The sequence below is a fragment of the Podarcis liolepis genome (genome assembly GCF_965112155.1).
Source record: "Podarcis liolepis genome assembly, chromosome: 1".
Taxonomy (NCBI): domain Eukaryota; kingdom Metazoa; phylum Chordata; class Lepidosauria; order Squamata; family Lacertidae; genus Podarcis; species Podarcis liolepis.
This window is the reverse complement of record NC_139554.1, coordinates 134,305,341-134,324,672: the sequence shown is the minus strand read 5'-3', so window position 1 is coordinate 134,324,672 and position 19,332 is coordinate 134,305,341. Positions and strand designations below refer to the sequence as shown.

At 45.5% G+C, this 19,332-nt stretch overlaps 1 protein-coding gene across 2 annotated transcripts; it reads left to right on the top strand.

Moving 5' to 3' along the window:
* Nucleotides 1-3,533: 3,533 nt before the first annotated feature.
* Nucleotides 3,534-18,125, top strand: RAB17 (RAB17, member RAS oncogene family). Of its 2 annotated transcripts, XM_083475084.1 has the most exons (6): nucleotides 3,534-3,687; nucleotides 10,237-10,414; nucleotides 13,322-13,473; nucleotides 14,745-14,870; nucleotides 15,628-15,721; nucleotides 17,923-18,125. In XM_083475084.1, the coding sequence occupies exons 2-6, from the start codon at nucleotides 10,240-10,242 to the stop codon at nucleotides 18,045-18,047; spliced, it is 672 nt and encodes a 223-aa protein (XP_083331210.1). In that variant the 5' UTR covers nucleotides 3,534-3,687; nucleotides 10,237-10,239; the 3' UTR covers nucleotides 18,048-18,125. The 2 variants fall into 2 exon arrangements, with proteins under 2 accessions (XP_083331210.1, XP_083331211.1); XM_083475085.1 differs by lacking the exon at nucleotides 3,534-3,687 and having other exon boundaries at nucleotides 10,218-10,414.
* The last annotated feature ends 1,207 nt before the right edge of the window (nucleotides 18,126-19,332 follow it).

Here is a 19,332-nt window from a genome sequence, read left to right as displayed (position 1 = left end):
TTTATAAACAAAACATGTCTTTGTTTTTAGACAAAGGAAACAAAGTCGCGAGACGTTTTCGTCTTGCGAAACAAGCCCATAGGGAAATTCGTCTTGCGAGGCAAATCGAAAACAGAAAAACCTTTCGTCTAGCGAGTTTTTTGTCTTACGAGGCATTCGTCTTGCGAGGTACCACTGTATCTTGATTAATAATTGTCACAGCAAATCCTTTCCACTCCCCCTTGCAGTTTGTCAGGTCTGAACATTTTTTTGAACTTTGAGAACAATGTGCTGACAGCCTTTAGAAACATCTGGGCCTGCTCTTTAGCCAGTTCTTCTTTTGTTTACTGGTGAACTCTTGTGTCTGGGAGTGCGTCACTCACTGTGCCAGGGCTCAGTGAACCTTTTGCCCTCCAGATGTTGCTGGCTGGGGCTGGTGGCATTGTTGAGTCTAACAACATCTGGAAGGCCAACAGTTCCCCAGATCTGCACTACATTGTAAAAAAATTAACCTCCAGCATAACTAGCTCCATATTCCAGGTGCAGGACCCAGGGGAGAGGGTTATCAGTCGAAATGAGCCAGAAGCAGATTTTCAGTCAAAGCCAGGCTGGGCCCGAGATCCAAAGAACCCACCAGGGAAAGGCCGGAGGCACTGAGTCAATGTCACCATCCAAGAGAGCACTTGTTAGATGGCAGAGCAACCACGGAGGCTAGGACTTTCTAGGGCCTAGTGGGTCAGGATTCGCCCGTGGGGTCCTTGATACTACAGCCTTGATAAAGCCCTTGAAATCCAGAGCTCAGTTTACCAGGCTTGCAGTAAAAACCAACTGGGTGGTCAAGAGGTGAGAATAATAATAATAATAATAATAATAATAATAATAATAATAATAATAATAATAATTTATTATTTATACCCCGTCCATCTGGCTGAGTTTCCCCAGCCACTCTGGGCGGCTCCCAGTCAGTTTTAAAAACAGTACAGCGTTACATATTAAAAACTTCCCTGAACAGGGCTGCCTTAAGATGTCTTCTGAATGTCAGGTAATTATTTATCTCTTTGACATCTGATGGGAGGGCGTTCCACAGGGCGGGCGCCACTACCGAGAAGGCCCTCTGCCTGGTTCCCTGTAGCCTCACTTCTCGCAATGAGGGAACCAGAACCTGACTGCTGGGAGCACAGTTGCCATGTGACTTGAATTGGCTTCCAGCTAATTTATAATCTGAGCATGGCCATTTCTGAAATTCATCATGCTTCACACTGTCGGCACAAAAGAAAGTACCCAGCGGACGAATGGTAGACACCCCATGCAAGATCTGCTGTAGCATTAAAAACAAACACGAGAAGCAGCTTCTGTAGATCTTCCCCTCATGGCATTGGTCATTTTGAAATGGGTAACAGTGGGGCACATGTTGCAACATCACAGCATGCCAGGATTGTGTGCATTGTGTCATTTCTCCAAGCTCTCCGTTGAAAGGAGAAGGAAATGCCACTTTTCTGCGATTCTTCCTTCTGCTCAGGCTGCAGTTGGCCCCAGAAGAGGACAAAAATTCAAAGCACCAAATATAGGTCATTCCTTCAGGGGAGGAGGGAGTGCAGCTGTGGTGTAGCTGGGAAAGGCAACTGCAGCTTGGCACAGACAGGCCGGGCTGCCTCCTAGCACCGCTCAATGTCATTTGTGTGACATCATGGGAATTAGTATTCAGCACAGAGGGAAGAAATTAAAATGCACACCACAGATTTCATTCCATAGACAAATCGCCCTCTCCCAACACTCAGCCGTGGGATGAGACATATGGCTTCTGATAAACAGAGGAATGGCACAAAAGGACAGGATCATAAGACACCACAAAAGAAAGCCACAGTGAAACTACACAAAACAAGATCCGGAGAATCCTTGCCTCTAACTTCAGGTGCTTTTTTTACCCAAGGCTGCAAATTGCATGCTCACAACAGAAAAGATTCTGGAGAAGGAGGCTGGGAAAACCACACATTCAGTGAGAAAGAAACAAGATTAGTGATAAGCCAAGTGTGGCTGGGCTGAGGAGATGGACCTGGGGCTTTTCTTTGCAATCCGAAAACAATCTGCCAGAGCTTTTGCTATTTGGCATTTTCTGTCGCTGTTTTTAAAAGATAGCAGCTTTTTCAAGCTAGCTTTCGAGCTTGTATTTGATTGGAAATGACCATTGTAGACAGGGGGGCCAACTTGACTAAAATATCGGGGGGGGGGCAGGTAAGGCCTGCCCCACATAATTGATGCACACACCTCAGTTGAATGACAATGCCCATCAACTTGGGGGGAGTGGCCCCCTCAAATATTTTATCGGGGAGAGGCTCTAGGAGTTGGTTCCTAGGATTGTAGAAATGCTTGCTACATTTTCCTTCCTGTTCTTCATGCAACAAGCGGCTAATGCAGAATGAGAGTGCAATACATGAGACTGTTGACCATTGGATGTTCACTGTCTTTCACTGAGACATAGAACTGGGGAGTTGGAAGGGACCCCCAAGGGTCATCTAGTCCCACCCCTGCAATGCAGGGATCACAGCTGAAACATCCATGACAGATGGACAGCCAACCTTTTTTTATATAAAAAACACCCAATGAAGAAGGTTTGCTGCTTTCCAAGGTAGTTTGTTCCACTGTTATCGTCAGAAAGCTCTTCCTAATGTTTAGTCGGAATGTTGTTTCTTGCATTTTTTTTTCTATCTGATGTGCATTATCAAAAGTTTTCTTGAAGACTTTTAGAACAAACTAGGTGGGTAAAAGTTTCGGCAAAACTTGGTTCCTAATCAATGAAGGGTCTCGTGCAGTCTTACAGTGGCCCTATCACAACTTGCACCATCACATTTGTTATTTCTGAAGATGCCGCAAGACTCTTTGTCACTCAGTGGACTGACACTGCTGCAGAAAGTGGCTCCTAACATAACGCTTTCAGCAGACGGCAAGAATGACTCATTCCTTGCAGGGAAGGGCGAGGAGGAGGAGGCCGTGGGGTGAATGGCTGGCTGTAGCCCAGGTAAGATCAGACAGCGAGGAGCTAGATAAAAGGCGCTCTGGTCTTGAATGGTACACAAAGTTAGGCTTAATCAAAAACACATGGAAGCCTTTTTGTGTGCTTATTCAGGGTCTGGGATCAACTCCCTTACAACGTCAGTGCAAAGACCCATAACACCACGTTGTGATATGATAATATGATGAGGGTACTCTCTTTGTTTTTAAAATAAATTAACAAATAAATAAGTAGTTCTGGTTTATCCCCTGGATTTCTAGTGTTTGCAGTTTTTTTTTTTAAAGGAAAACCTAAACAGGAGGTGGTCTATAAATCAGTTGTGGGAAATGGCTGGGAACAGGTATCAGGCAGAGGTTTTGCCTTGAGCTTCACTGAGTTGCGCAGGGCTCCACCCTGTGAGAAACACCCCCTGCCAACTGCAACTCACCTGGATCATCAGGTTTTATGGCTCTGCATTCTTTACAGCGCAATTCTGAAGGTGACTGTCCAAGAGGGAAATCAGTGGACCTTAAACTCTGGGTCAGCTTGCTGATAAAAGCAGCAGGCGGCTGGGAAAGTTGCAAGAGCCCTTCCCTGACTGGAGAAGTCTTGCTTTTGTTGTGCCACTGCCGGGGCTGCCCATTCTCCCACCTCAGCACCCCCAAGTAAATGAGCAGAAATCTTGAAAAGGAGAGAACACGGCAGGAACATTTGGAAAGGTAAGATCTTCAGAGAGAAGCACCCAGATGCTTAGTAGAAGAAACTCAGCAAAACGGTTACTCAGTGACCCATGAGAGGAACGGGACTTGCTAATATATAACTTGTGACATGCAGCTACCAGAAAGGTTGGTTTGCTTTGATATGGACAGCCTGGATGAGAGGTGGGTGAATGTTCAGCTAAAAGAGAAACTGGTTAGATTAGTCCTCACATAAAATGGGTCTCGTATCATTTAGAAAACTAGCAGGAATATACAAGGGATAATCAGGCTCCATACGGACTTGCACGGTGAATTTGCGAGAGGAACTATTTTGCTTTCAGTGTGGATAATTTGTGTCAGGCATTAGGACAGCATTTCCACAACCAAAGCTGTTCCAAACTACAAATCTCAACTAGGCTATTAGTATCTGGGGTAGCACTCCTAAGGACTGCCGTTCCACTGAATTCAATAACATTTCCTTTTGGGCAAATAAAAAGCCATAGGATCAAACAGCTAAAGACTGAGGGCCCTTCCTGGTAACCTGTTCACTGAGATTTGTTTGCAGGGAGATTAGATGATGTTGGCTGTGTACTGAGCATTCATTTGCATTTGTTGTGGGCAGGTTAGAGGACATGGCATCAAGGAAGTATCTTGCACTTTATTGTGCATTTTCCTGTCACTTTATCACAAAACTTTTTTGGGGGGGGCGGAGAGGGTCTGTTGTGCAAGGATCTCACTGGACAGCCCTCTCAGCTACAGTTCAGGAAGTTCTCACTTAAATCTCCCCGCTGACCTGAACTCAGTTAACCCAACTTCCTGTTTGCAATATGGGAGGCAATGCGACCACGGTTCTTTTTAAAGCTTGTAACAAGATATATGCTTCAAACATGTAATAAATGCTAAGCAGTATTGTTACTAAATAGGACAGTTTTACCACTTTGGGGATTGGCCCAGGGTTAGCCTGGGATAAATAATGCCTCTCACTCCCCTGTCATTGTTGCACGTTGGCAAGTTGTGTGGCTTGTGCAGGACTGCAATCCTGGCAGTGCAACAGGTTGTGCTCCTCCCAGGCTTCCCCAGCCGCCTCCTTGCAATGGGCCCAGAGCTACCTTTCCTTACTCTCTTGCTTTGCTTCTGGTGCTCTCTCCTCCAGTGCTGGGATGCCATTGAGGTGTCCCAGACTGCAGCTGTTTCTTGGGTCATGTTCTCCAGGCCTTCCCCTCCACCTTGCTTTCAGGCTAGCTCCTCTCTTCTCAGTTGTAGCTGAGGGGATTGCTGAAAGGGGAAGACCCAGCAGAAAAGTAGACTTGGTGGTCCTTCCTCTTGGGAGCTGGATGAGCAGAAGCAGGAGAAAGAGGACTCACGCTGGCACATCCAGCAAGGCTCTCCTTACCTTCTGACCGGGTGGATTTCCTCAGCCTCAGGAACTCTATTTCTTTTTTTTTTATAAAATTTTTATTGGTTTTTCACAATTTTTATAAACACAAACATTATGCCATACAAACAAACAAACACATAAACAAACATGTATAATTTCAAATCCTTTTTTCTTAAACCTTGCTTCACCGACTTCCCCATACCTCCCCTTTCTGCATCCCAATTTCCAAATTTGTTTCAGCAAATCCTACCCCTTGGTCTTATCAAATTTTCCCTTATTCTTTTCTTTTACTTAATCTTTTACAGCTGTAATCCCCCTTTTTTTCCCAAAACCTCAACATTTTAGCATTCCTTAATTTTACAATGTTTCTTAAGATAAACTTTAAATTTCTTCCAATCTTCTTCCGCCGTCTCTTTCCCCTGATCACGGATTCTGCCAGTCATTTCAGCCAATCCCATATAGTCTATCACCTTCATCTGCCATTCTTCCAAAGTGGGTAGATCTTGGGTCTTCCAATGCTTTGCGATAAGTACTCTTGCTGCTGTGGTAGCGTACATAAAAAAAATTCTGTCTTTCTTTGACACCAATTGGCCGACAATGCCCAGGAGAAAAGCCTCTGGTTTCTTAGGGAAGGTACATTTAAGCACCTTTTTCATTTCATTATATATCATTTCCCAGAAAGCCTTAATCTTCGGGCACGTCCACCAAAGGTGATAAAAAGTACCTTCAGTTTCTTTACATTTCCAACACTTGTTATCGGGCAAATGATAAATTTTTGCAAGCTTGACTGGGGTCATGTACCACCTATAAACCATTTTCATAATGTTTTCCTTTAAGGCATTACATGCCGTAAATTTCAAACCGGTGGTCCACAACCATTCCCAGTCAGCAAGCATAATATTATGACCAATGTCCTGTGCCCACTTAATCATAGCTGATTTCACTGTTTCATCTTGCGTATTCCATTTCAGCAACAAGTTATACATTCCCTTGCTTTGCTCTCCTCCTCCAGTGCTGGGATGCCACTGAGGTGTCCCAGACTGCAGCTGCTTCTTGGGTCATGTTCTCCAGGCCTTCCCCTCCATCTTGCTTTCAGGCTAGCTCCTCTCTTCTTAGTTTGTAGCTGAGGGGATTGCTGGAAGTGGAAGACCCAGCAGAAAAGTAGACTTGGTGGTCCTTCCTCTTGGGAGCTGGATGAGCAGAAGCAGGAGAAAGAGGACTCACGCTGGCACATCCAGCAAGGCTCTCCTTACCTTCTGAACGGGTGGATTTCCTGAGCCCCAAGACCTCTATTTCACTACCAGTCTCTTCACCTCAGACCTGCAGCAATAGCCTCAACTTTTTTGGCTCAACCTCTGCTGAGGTCCACTGCTGAGTTGTGTGGACTACGCAAAGTTCCCAGGAATTATATTTGCAGAATGTTTCTAAGAAATGTTTGAATATGTGGGCAGGAAGAGAAGGAACGGTTGCTTCATTTCGATGGAAAGAGAATGATGAGCTCACTATGATGTTTGTAAAAGATATTTATTGAAAGTTTTTAAAATATAGCAAAAGATGAAAAATAAACATACAAAATGAAAAACAATTAAAAACACACATTAGTTTTCAATCACATAACTTCCGTACACTTATTTCCTCAGACCTCCTCACACCTCCCCTCCCTGTATTCCAATTCAGTTTGTTAGTTCAGCAAATCCTTACCATTAAACTTTTACCCATTTGTAAATCTTTTTTTTTCATGTCTCCTAAAGCATTACAGCTGGAAACCACTTAGTTTCTATCCAACATCCTTCTAACATTCATTAATTTTACAATATTTCTTTAAATAGTCTTTAAATTTCTTCCAGTCTTCTTTCACCGACTCTTCTCCCTGGTCTCGGAGATGAGCTCACTATGATGTGCACATCCTAGCAGGATGGAAGTTGTTCATTCTCTGAGGGACCCCCTCCTTATATTGATGGGCCCCCTCAGTCACTTGGCAGTGACAACAGCACACCAGTCATATCAGGGAACTGCTATTTTAATTTCCCACAGCATAGTGCCACTCTGAGCATTGAGGAAATTAAAATAGCAGCTTGGAGGCACCGTGGGGGGTGGGGGTGGGCCCTCCTGGATCCCTGGGGTGCCAAGTGCTGGTGCTGGACCTGCTACTCCTCAGACTCAAATTTCAGCAAGATTACATCCTATTAAGTATGTGCTGTGTTAGAAACTTGGAGGCTAGCTTAAGCTCCAGGAGAGGTGACCCTCTGAAACATTCGGAATGAAGATTGAACAATTCCTAAAAAAAAAAAAAAAAAGTACTTTGTATGATAAAATTGACCTGTTATTTCTTCTGCATTATCCTGTAAAGGCATGTGTCCAACTGCTGAAGTGGAGTGGAGGTGGCCAAGTTCAGGTGCATTAAAAAGGGACGCAGGTAGCGCTGTGGTCTCATCTACTGAGCCTCTTGGGCTTGCTGATTGGAAAGTCGGTGATTTGAATCCCCGCGATGGGGTGAGCTCCCGTTGCTCTGTCCCAGCTCCTGCCAACCAAGCAGTTCGAAAGCACACCAGCGCGAGTAGATAAATAGGTACTGCTGTGGCAGGAAGGTAAACGGCTTCATGCTGAAGGTTTGATTACTTTCAGGTGTGGAATTAACATTATGTGGCTCTTGAAAAGAGACTATTTCTGCAGTCTGAAGCAGTGAGTGGGCATATGTGAGAAAAGTGATCCTTCAGGTGAACTTGTTGAAGCTGAAGAAAGAGACCCTTATTGTCACCTTCACTCAGCCACTCACAAAAGCGGGGGGGGGGGGGCACTGAGCAGTGTCCGGGCACAAGTGAAAAGAAGAACCTGTGCTGTTATCTGCAGCATTTGGGAATAAGTGTGATATCCCAAAAAAACATGATTCCCTTCAGTAGCAGCTGCCACCATCTGCCTCTCCATTGCAGCCCCTGAGATTTAGCAGCTTTTCAGAGCCATGTCAGTTTTTTGCTTCTTCTATTCTTGCCCCGTGATCTGTGGACATTCGCCCTCCCCAACCCATTCTCTAGTCCCTGGGTCCCCACTCAAGTCTCTCAGCTTCCGCAAGAGATGCTTCTCTCTGTCCAGGTCAGAGGTATTTTCTTCCACAAGGACAGCAAGGCAAGCGGTTGAGATAGTGGCACTGATGCTCTGGGCTCACCTGAGGTCATAGACCGTTGGCAGTGGAGGTACAAGGACACTAGCACCCCCTCAACTTGATGATGATGATGATGATGATGATGATGATAATAATAATAATAATAATAATAATAATAATAATAATAATAATAATTTATTATTTATACCCCGCCCATCTGGCTGGGCCTCCCCAGCCACTCTGGGCGGCTTCCATAAAAACCAAAAATACAGTAAAATATCACACGTTAAAAACTTCCCTGAACAGGGCTGCCTTAAGATGTCTTCTGGATGTCAGGTAGTTGTTTATCGCTTTGACATCTGCTGGAAGGGCGTTCCACAAGGCGTGCGCCACTACCGAGAAGGCCCTCTGCCTGGTTCCCTGTAGCTTTGCTTCTCACAATGAGGGAACCGCCAGAAGGCCCTCGGCGCTGGACCTCAGTGTCCGGGCAGAATGATGGGGGTGGAGACGCTCCTTCAGGTATACTGGACCGAGGCCGTTTAGGGTTTTAAAGGTCAGCACCAACACTTTGAATTCTGCTCGGAAACATACTGGGAGCCAATGTAGGTCTTTCAAGACCGGTGTTATATGGTCTCAGCGGCCGCCCCCAGTCACCAGTCTAGCTGCCGCATTCTGGATTAGCTGTAGTTTCCGAGTCACCTTCAAAGGCAGCCCCACGTAGAGTGCATTGCAGTAGTCCAAGCAGGAGATAACCAGAGCATGCACCACTCTGGCGAGGCAGTCCGCAGGCAGATAGGGTCTCTTACTTTAACACTTACTTTAGCAGCTGTCACTATCTAAGTGCTTTGAACAGGCAAGTAAATAGACACTCAATGAAAGAGTCCCCAAACCAAGCCGGAACATAACTGGTGTGTGTGTGTGTGTGTGTGTGTGTGTGTGTACTTTATTCAGCCAAGTAGGTATGAGAGGCAAGGAAGCTGTGCATGAACTCCAGGAAGAAAATCATATTGATCAAAAAGTAAGATAAAAATGTATGTAAGGAAATCATAGTTTACATGGCATTTTAAAAGTAACACCATACTTTGGATCATTATGTTATTTGATCAGGAGATACTTAATGTCATCGGTTGCATGAATAGGCCTTTTCTTTACTCCATCCTCATAGTGCCTCTCAGTGTTGGGATATTCCATTCCACCTTAAGAACAGACGTGTGGATTGTTGTGTCACATGTCTGTTTACACTCCAGCACAGCTTGCTGGGAATTTCCGTTTGTGTATAGCTTTTGCTTTTGCTGTCTTGCTTTGGACATGAAGGAGATCAGACATGTTCCCTTTTGTCCTGATGTATGCTGAATAAACTGCTTGTAAATATGCTCACACAGCCACTTCTGTTGCGTAGCATTTACTCTGCAGAGTAGCCACTTCTGTTGCGTAGCGTTTACTCTGCAGAGTAGCGTGCCCTAGGTTCTGAAGCTCAGGTTGCAGATGCTGGACCAAGGACTCGAGATTGCCCGGCACACCGTCCGGTGGGCTGAAGCCAGCTGGGGGTCTGCCAGTTGCCCCCATTTCCTTGGTTGCATGCCAACACTCAGAACAAAGAGGTGTGATGTGTGCCCACATGTGGAAAACTTAATTGTGGAATATAAAAAACTCCATGCATTTTGATAATGCATTCTTCAGAGGCAAAAAATACACCTGAAAGGAACTACAGCGGTACCTCAGGTTACAGACGCTTCAGGTTACAGATGCTTCAGGTTACAGACTCCGATAACCCAGAAATAGTTCCTCGGGTTAAGAACTTTGCTTCAGGATGAGAACAGAAATCGCACTGCGGCAGCGGGAGGCCCCATTAGCTAAAGTGGTACCTCAGGTTAAGAACAGTTTGAGGTTAAGAACAGACCTCCAGAACGAATTAAGTTCTTAACCCGGGGTACCACTGTACTTGGTGCAAAGGTTGAGAAATGTCATTATCCAACAGCAAAGTCTTCCATTTACTGCAGCCTAGTTGTGAGGCTTCGTCTCCTCTTTCTCTCAGTTCCAGAGCCTCTATTGCTGTCAAATCATTCCCTTTCCTTTCCCTTTTTCTCTCCAGGACATGGCTCAGAGAAGGGTGCAGAACAAGGAGGCCACACCCTACCTTTACGTCCCCTCCCTAAAAGATTCTTACATTTTCAAAGTGGTTCTTCTGGGAAGCACAGCTGTAGGAAAGTCAAGCCTAGCCTATCGTTATGTGAAGAAGGACTTCCGGGATTCTCTGCCTACGGTGGGCTGTAAGTGAATGGTGCTGAGTAGGACCCTAACGCTGGCTGAAGGGGCCCTGCCTTTTGCATCAACCGACATTACTCAGAATAAGGCCAAGGATGCAAGTCATGAACATTTGGCTGAGGAACTGCTTTGGCACAGCCTCAGCTATTTTTATTATGAAATATTGTCTCCATGGCAACCATGCACAGAACACCCTAGAGGGATGGAGCACTATCTCTTTCCTTGCAACTGTAGTGACAGAGTGACACCCAGTGATAAAAGCAACGCAGTGCACAACTTGAACATCATCATGTGATGGGGGGACATGGCTAATTGGCATCTATCCACCCCACACCCCAGCTGCTGAAGTGCAGCGGATGAGGAGGTGAAGAACGAGGCCAGAAGACACGGAAGAACCTCTTGGTGTGTCTGTGTATTTGTAGATGCTGTGGCGATCACACGGGGTCCCTGGACGTTTCACCGTCTATTGATCCCTGTGCCACCACTTTATTTCTCGCTGCCAGCACCCAGGCCCTACCTGGTACAATACTGAGTCCAGTCAGGGTTAAATTGGAACATAAACTTCTGTTTATTTATTGCAGTTTAAGAAGCGTGTGGTTTCATAAATGGTATCGGCCAATTACAATCATGGGGTGCCTATCCAGACCTATAACTTCTGCTACCTGCTCTCACTCACTAAACCACCTCTCAGATATTTATTTGTCTTCCTAGCTCCTAACTGTTCCTGAGTTGGCTTATTTGGCTACACTAACTCAACCTACCCACAGACCCTATCCCAATTCACTCCCACTCCAACCAGCCACCCAACTCCTAACGAACTCTCCCCTTCGCCCCTCCCAGAGCTGGTTTTATAGTCCCTCTGACTCCACCCCCTGGGTTCTGATTGGGTAACCTGTTTAACTATTTCACCTCCAGCACTCTCATATGTTAATGTCACATACACAAGCTATTTTGAAAGTGGGACCACGTGGGCCCCCTCCCTGCAAAGCGTCATGAGGACATTGAGAGCGGCCCAGAGTTGCCCTTCCCAGTATTTATCAGCCAATTGCTAGGAAATGAAGTGGACGTGGAAGTGATTGTGGCAGAGTTCCCATGCTTTCAAAATAGTCCAGGGTTAAAGAAGCAATAGACAGAGGCTGAGGGAAGCATTGCAGGAGGTTGAACTAGATGATACTCATGGTCACTTCCAACTTCACAACTCTGGCATTCTATGTGCAAGGAAGCAACAAACTAGGTAGGGCTGTTGAGGAAGGAGACTTGGGAAAGTGGCTTACGTGCAGGAATGGGAAACAGCAGTGCCAGAAGCATTGAACAGACTCATTCATTGAGAAGGGCAACATTAGAGTGACTTTGGTTCTCAGCTATATGATGGCTTGATATAGTGATAAAACAATTGATTTCTGCACTCTTGTGCACCTTGGGAATGCAGGCGACAGGTGGCCTGTTGTACAATTAAAGTCACCTGTAATCTGAATGGATGCATAGTCTATTACCACTTCATTTTTAACAGGGATGGCTTCCCCAACCTGTTGCCTTCCAGATGGACTACATGCAATTCCCATCATCCCTGGCGATTGGCCAGTGGACAGGGTCTTCTGCATCTGGCCGGCACCAGGAAGGCTCCCCAAGAAGCATGGCACACCTTGTTATTTTAAAAGAAAGCAATGCCTGGGCAGGTGCAGAACCTTACATGTCTGAACTTGCACATCAAAGTTCCATATTTTGACTTTTGAGTAGAAAAAGATGAATATAGAACATTACTGAAGCTGCTTTGTGAGTCTGGAAGTTGATAGAAGTGCAAATCAGTTGATCACATTTATTTGGATATGAGAAAAAATCCAATAGACCTGAGCATTGTTTTCCATTGATGTACACATGGCTGAAGCAGTTCTCATCCTGAAAGAGGCAATCCCTGCACTCTCTCTCACACTGATAGCGTTATGACTTTATTTATAGCTTTATTTATTAATTGGCTAAGCGGTTGACTCATAAAAATTCATATCTATATAGCCTGACCAAATGTTCCAAGAGGCTTGGTTAGCAAGCTGCCCTGAGCCAAGCCTTGGTCTAGGGCACTCGTGCCAGTGGGCAGGGTCCTGGCCCTTGCTGCCCTCCTCCCTCCTGCTGTGCTGCCACCATTAAGCCATGTTTTGGCTTAGCATGTCATTCAACCCTGGGCTTGCAGCTTGTCTCACTCCAGCCAAACAATAACTTGTCTAAATAAAAAAAAATCCTTCCAGTAGCACCTTAAAGACCAACTAAGTTAGTTCTTGGTATGAGCTTTCGTGTGCATGCACACTTCTTCAGATACACTGAAACAGAAGTTGCCAGATCCTTCTATATAATGAGAAGGTGGGGAGGGGTATTACTCAGAAGGGTGGTGGGAATGGGAGATTGGCAGATAGCTGAGTAATACCCCTCCCCACCTTCTCACTATATAGAAGGATCTGGCAACTTCTGTTTCAGTGTATCTGAAGAAGTGTGCATGCACACGAAAGCTCATACCAAGAACTAACTTAGTTGGTCTTTAAGGTGCTACTGGAAGGAATTTTTTTATTTTGACTATGGCAGACCAACACGGCTACCTATCTGTAACAATAACTTGTCTAGTAACTGAGGGTTGTTCTTAGGTTTACTCTGCACAGTTTGTCTGGAGCAAAACAAGCCAAGAGTCTGGGCTCAGACAACATCTCAAGCCAAGCAAGACTTTGCTCATGGCAGTTCAGCAACGGGAGGACCCGGGGAGGAACACAGGAGCTGTGTTCTCCTTTCTTAGAGCCCTCACACTTGTGCATTTGTGCAAAGCCATGGTTTGGTTTACGGCCAGTAAGGCCATCTAGTTAACTAAAATCTAATCCCCATTGTGTCTGCAGCTTCTACTGGAAAGCGATTCATTTCTCTTCTGCTTTTAGGTTCCTTCTTCACGCAGGTTCTAAGTTTGGATAACACCACAATTAAGCTTGAGATCTGGGACACTGCAGGCCAAGAGAAGTACCATAGTGTCTGCCATCTCTATTACAGAGCTGCGAATGCTGCTGTTCTGGTTTATGATATAACGAGGAAGGTAAGGCAGGAATGCTCTGCATAGGCCTTCCCTTCCCTTTTCCCATTTCACCATTTCCGAATGTGTAATTTGGCATAATTTCCAAATGGTGCTTTATTTTCCAAGGAGAAGTTGTCATATTTTTCTATATTTGTATGAAAAGGTTACTCTGGTGCATTTTTGTACCTTCAAGTCCTGGAAAACCTTTTAAAAAGTGGCTTAAACCAGGACAATTTGGGAGCATGTTGGAACAATCACAATATCAAAAGAGTAAATCAAAATCTAGAAAAGTTAACCAGGCTGATGTTGTCACACACAATAACGTAGGAATCAGACACGAAAGTGTTACTGACAAAGAAAACATCTTAAAATGAAAGATGCCAAACTTGCTGAATATGATGACATTGTGGAGAATTGTGAATTTTTATGCAAAGTAAGGCTGTGACCTCTGGTGGTCTTTGCCCTTCAGTTCTGTTCCAGGAGCCCTCTCTAAAGGAACAGCTTTCATTACCAATAATTTGTCTCAAGTAGCCCGTTAACTTGTGGAGATGTATGGAAGAGGCTGCTAGCAGTATGGAACTGTTCATAGAATCATAGCCTGGGGAGAGCATTCCACAAATGGGGAGCCACTGCAAAGAAGGCCCATTCCTGTGTTGCCATCTTCTGGACCTCTTATGGGGGAGGCACACGACGAAAGGCCCCAGATGATGATTGCAAAGTCCAGGTCAGTTTATATGGGGAGAGACTGCCCTTGAGGAATTGCAGCTGTGAGCTGCTTAAGGCTTTATAGGTCAAACCCAGCACTTTGAATTGGGCCCAGAAGCTAACTGGCAGCCAGTGCAGTTGAGCCAAACCTTCTTGCCCTGGTGAGCAACTTGGCCGTTGAATTCTGCACTTGCTGGAGTTTCTGAACAGTCTTCAAGGGCAGCCCTCCACATGATGCAGTAATCTAACCTTGAGGTTACCAGTGCATAGACAATAGTAGTTAGGCTATCCCTGTCCAGATAGGGGCATAGCTGGACCACCAGCTGAAGCTGATGGAAGGCACTCAGTGCCACCGAGGCCACCTGAGCCTCAAGCGACAGCAAAGGATCCAGGAGGACCCCCAAGCTACATAGCTGCTCCTTCAGAGGGAGTATAACCCCATCCTTCATTATTAAGCACATTTTTTAATGTTGTTTGGTTGCACATGACACATTTCGCACACTAATACAGAACCTAATTTCTCTTAAGAAATTATAGCTCCATTATTGCTTGTATATCTGTTATTTACATATAAGTTGTCTTTTCAGGAAAGTTTGGAGAAAGCAAAAGTGTGGCTGGCAGAACTGGAGAAGGAATTCCTTCCTGATGAAATAATTATAGCTTTGGTTGGCAATAAACTGGACCTTTCTGCTGAACGGGAGGTCACATTACAGGTAGATGTTATTCTTGTTATTTAGGCCAATGACTTTTACAAATGTAGGCCTTCTCCCCATCTCCCTCTCATACATATACAGTGGTACCTCGGGCTAAGAACTTAATTCATTCTGGAGGTCCATTCTTAACCTGAAACTGTTCTTAACCTGAAGCACCACTTTAGCTAATGAGGCCTCCTGCTGCCGCTGTGCTGCCACTGCACGATTTCTGTTCTCATCCTGAAGCAAAGTTCTTAACCTGAGGTAATATTTCTGGGTTAGCGGAGTCTGTAACCTGAAGCGTATGTAACCTGAAGCATATGTAACCCGAGGTACGACTGTATTCACATTCCTCTTCCGAAACACTCAATCTCATGCATGTGGCAGCCCATCACAGAATCGTAGAATTGCAAAGTTGGAAGGGTCACGAGGGTCATCTCATCCAACCTGCTGCAGTGCAGGAATCATAGATGGTTGGTGGGATTCATTTGGCTCTCCAGGTCAAATTTGTGCTTTTTAATAATAAACACATAAACCACCACTCTCACTTAACTCAAGAAGGCAAATAAATAAATAAATAAATAAATAAATAAATAAATAAATAAATAAATAAATAAATAAATAAATAAATGAAACCCACCTTGAGTTGCATAGAGGGTGTGTTATAGGATTATGTATGAATCTATATATCTGTACACACACACACACACACACACACACACACACACACAGAGAGAGAGTCTACTTCCTTGAAATCATAGATACGTTGTTTCTCCAGGAGGCAAAGGATTTTGCACAAACAAAGAACCTGCAGTACATGGAAACATCTGCAAAATCTAATTACCAAGTGACAGAACTCTTCGTGTCTCTGGGTAAGTTAATCTACACAGTTAACATTTAACAAAAGGTGCTCTCTTGTCTCTCAAAATTTTGCCTGCCTTCTGATTTATGCTCTTATGCTTCTCTCAAGATTGAATACTCAATGTAAAATCTACCGTATTTTTCACACTATAGGACGCACTTTCCCCCCTCCAAAAATGAAGGGGAAATGTGTGTGCGTCCTATGGGGCGAATGCAGGCTTTCGCTGAAGCCTGGAGAGCGAGAGGGGTCGGTGCGCACCGACCCCTCTCGCTCTCCAGGCTTCAGGAAGCTCTGTGCAACCCTTGGGAGACCGGCTCCGAGGGTTGCGCAGAGCTGCCTGCAGTCCCGGGATCAGCGCACTTCTCCCCATCACCAGCCCCACAAGCTCTGGGGACAGCGGGGAGGCAGAGCGCGCCTTCCCGCTGTTCCCCGACCTGGTTCTTCCAGCCCCGCACCTGGGGGGGAAATAATTTTTTTCCCTTTATTTCCCCCCAAAAAAACTAGGTGCATCCTATGGGCCGGAGCGTCCTATGGGGTGCAAAATACGGTATTTCATTTTCATGTACTAATCTTGTTTCGTTGTTGGCATCCATACGTCTCAAGAGACAATGGAATGCATCCTGGGGGGTGTTGTCAAAACTGCTGTGTTAGCAGCACTGAAGTGACCTCCTGGGGCACAAGTTTGGGCCGTGTGCCTAGAGGTCCTGGGCTGCCCAGATGACAAGACCCCCATCTTGGCCTCGCTGATGGGGTCCAAAGGAAAGCAGAGCAAGATGTTCGGGAGCAACTTGGCTGCAGGAGTTGCCAGAAGGAGGAGTACAAGGCACCATCCAACCATCTTAGTGACTCCAATCTGGATTTGTGTAGGGTTTCCTCTTTAGCCTTTTCTTCTCCTGAAGATATCCCACAAGGCAGCAGAGGTCTAAGGTTGGAGTTTTCCTTCTCCTAGATGGGCTACCTTCCCAGGTTGACAGGTCCCATCTACCCCTCACTTCCCTCTACAGATTGTGCAGAAACTACCCTCTTGACCATTAGACCCTCTCTTGGTCTCGTCCTCTCAATCCACCAGAGCCTGTCTTCGCATGCAGGGGATAGACAAGTCCCTAACTCAATAAGGGTTTGAGACCTATTGGCTGCCCTCACCTGGTTTAGCTGTCCTGTTGGAGCCATTTCCTGGGGTGTGGTCACTGTTGCCTGCTGACAGCTTCTAGGAGCCACAGGTGAGAACTGAGTGCAGGGTGTCAACGTAATAAAATGTCAGACATAAAAAAAACTTCCTGATACTGGGCTGCCTTCAGATGTCTTCTGAAAGTTGTGTAGTTGAGAATGGCGTTCAGCCTTGACTCTTCCATCCTTGGTTCCTGTTGCTGCTGCCCGCTAGATGAGGGAAAGACTAAAGGCCTTGAGCCCGTGCTCCGTTTGCTTGCATGCAAGACAGATTGCTTCTGAAGGTGATCTGAGAGCACAACTGTAGAAACTGTTCCACGTTCTCATTTTATCTTATGTCTGCTTCAGCCATCAAAGCAAATCACCTGCTTTCTCTTCAACATACAAGAGTGGTAAGAAACAATTGTAGCAGGTGGAGCTGGAGGCTGTAAAATGACTCTTGCATAGATGAGAAAAGCCACTTTCTATGTCCACACCATTTAACATCATTGCTCCAGAATAATAGCCGCGTTTGCAAAACAATCACCCAGTTCGTTTTAGGTGGTTGAGCAGCACGCTGATGCGCAGGGCTGAAACTGCAGTCACTCCCATCCTCTCAGGTCCTGCTGCTGCTGCCGCCTTGTTGGGAAATGCAATAGTCTGGCCTCTCATGCCATCCCCCGGGTTTGTTTCTCTCCCAAAAGGCCACCTATGGAAGCCAAGTTTTGTTCTTAACTATGGTTCACTGTGTCTTGCAAACTGGGCCAATGATCTATTATTTGGCCATCAACTCCATGACCATTCTAGCTGCCTCTTCCAGCCTTTAAAGGGCAGGGGGCATCTGAAGGCCACTGTTTGACCTTCAAGGGTCAGAGACGTCACATTACTCTTTCTGAAACCCAGAAACAGGTTCAGGCTCACCAACTGGTGATGTGGTGGAGGAAACAGCTGCACATAGACAATTGTTATTCCATGTAAGCAGATAAGTAAAAACTTGCACTTTTAATTAAGGCTGTAAATCTTATATTTCACAGAAAAATAACCATTTCTCCCTTCCTCCTAAAGCTCATGAATTGTTAAAACAAGAACAACAGAGAGAGAAGACATTTCAATCAACACAATGGAAGAAATCACGTGTTGATCTGCGAGAAACAAGTTTTCCCCAAACAAAATGCTGCCAAGCAATCTGAGATTAGTTGTTCCGTGTGGCTGGGGTTGCTGCTGCAGTAAAAAATGGAAGCCTCCTCCTCCTTCAAGCCGGAGGGTTTGCTCTGCTTTATGTGCCTACCTCATTCCTTTTCACTGTGAGAAGACATTAAAAAGTTTTAATAATAATAATACAGTGGTACCTCGTGTTAAGAACTTAATTTGTTCTGGAGGTCCGTTCTTAACCTGAAACTGTTCTTAACCTGAGGTACCACTTTAGTTAATTTCTGTTCTCATCCTGAAGCAAAGTTCTTAACCCGAGGTACTATTTCTGGGTTAGCGGAGTCTGCAACCTGAAGTGTCTGTAACCTGAGGTACCACTGTAATAAAATTTTATTTATATCCCGCCCTCCCTGGCCGAGGCCGGGCTCTGAGCAGCTAACATCATAAAAGCAACACACACTTCCAAATTATTTGTAAAAGCTTTCAATAGTATAGTTTTTCTTTGGTATCCAAATGTAATAAAGAGAATAAACAGAAGAGTAAAAAATAGCATTGTGTCATTTCATAAGAATATGAGAAGATCCCTGCCAGATCAGACCAAAGTAGCGGTCTATCCCGTCTAGCCACCTGCTTCCCACGGTGGCACAAGTGAAGTGGGCCAGAGTCACATTCCTGGTCAGCCACTGCCAGTTCACATCCCTTGAGCATATATGTCAAATTAGGATGGTTTGCCCCGATGCATATCACTCTAAACTTGATTACATCTCAAAGGGTTACTGCTTGGATCTAAGCTACTGGAGAGTTGGTGTTGGCGTGATCAGAGGGGCAACACGATGAGCTGGCAGGCATGAACAAGGCAAGGAAGGAAGGAAGGAAGGAAGGAAGGAAGGAAGGAAGGAAGGAAGGAAGAAAGAAAGAGAATTGAGCCATAAAACACAAGGTGCTGCTGCTGGGCAGCTGGGTGATTCGGTGCCCTGGTATCGCTTTCAACTGAGAGGCCTTATTCCAGCAGGATGGGTGCACATGTCTGGAGTGTGAAATGACTTACGGGTGGGAGGCTTAAGATCTTGGCTTCAGATGTGAGTGGTTTGGCAGTGAGCATTTGCTTGAGTGGTGGTTTAGGCATTGGATAGGCATACTCTTGGTTGGAGGAGAGGTTGTTGACTCTGCCTTCCCCTACAGAAAATGGCATATCCGGTTAAAGGGATCCAGGGCAGATGCTTCTGTCCAGATGCCCAGGGGGGGGCTAGGTCACAGCACTCCCCAGGTCCTACCAGCAGATGGGCTAGAAGGGGTGGGGTTCTACCCAGTGCCAGTGCCAAACCT